This window comes from Chaetura pelagica, unplaced genomic scaffold (assembly GCF_000747805.2).
Source record: "Chaetura pelagica isolate M959 unplaced genomic scaffold, ChaPel_1.0 scaffold120, whole genome shotgun sequence".
In the NCBI taxonomy this organism is placed as follows: Eukaryota; Metazoa; Chordata; class Aves; order Apodiformes; family Apodidae; genus Chaetura; species Chaetura pelagica.
This window is the reverse complement of record NW_009951952.1, coordinates 885357-885810: the sequence shown is the minus strand read 5'-3', so window position 1 is coordinate 885810 and position 454 is coordinate 885357. Positions and strand designations below refer to the sequence as shown.

Sequence of the window (454 nt, the reverse complement as noted above, 5' to 3'; positions counted from 1 at the left end):
GGGAGGGGGGAACCTCATCCGTGTTCACAGATATGTAAGGGGTGAGTGTCGGGAGGACAGAGCCAGGGTTTGTTCGGTGATGCCCAGTGACAGGGCAAGGGGCAGTGGGTGCAAACTGGAGCACCTTCCTGCTGCCCAGATCGGGGCGGACGGGCAGTTCAGCCCGGGAAGAGCCTCCCGGCATCTCCCCAGGGGGGAGCGTCTTCCCTCGGTGAGGCCGCATCTGGAATATTGTGTCCAGTTCTGGGCCCCTCAGTTCCAGAAGGACAGGGAACTGCTTGGAAGAGTCCAGTGCAGAGCTACAGAGATGGTGAAGGGAGTGGAACATCTCCCTGATGAGGAAAGGCTGAGGGAGCTGGGGCTCTTTGGCTTGGAGAAAAGGAGACTGAGGGGCAACCTCATCAATGTTTACAAATATGTAAGGGTGAGTGTCAGGAGGACAGAGCCAGGCTTT

General features: G+C 58.1%; 1 protein-coding gene across 1 annotated transcript in view; it reads left to right on the top strand.

Moving 5' to 3' along the window:
* The first annotated feature begins 79 nt into the window (after positions 1-79).
* The window catches only part of LEPREL2 (leprecan-like 2), a 10765-nt gene continuing 10390 nt past the window's right edge, over positions 80-454 (top strand). The window contains exon 1 of the mRNA XM_009998947.1: positions 80-211. Within this exon, the coding sequence (XP_009997249.1) occupies positions 80-211 (132 nt within the window). The remainder of the gene's footprint in view (positions 212-454) is intronic.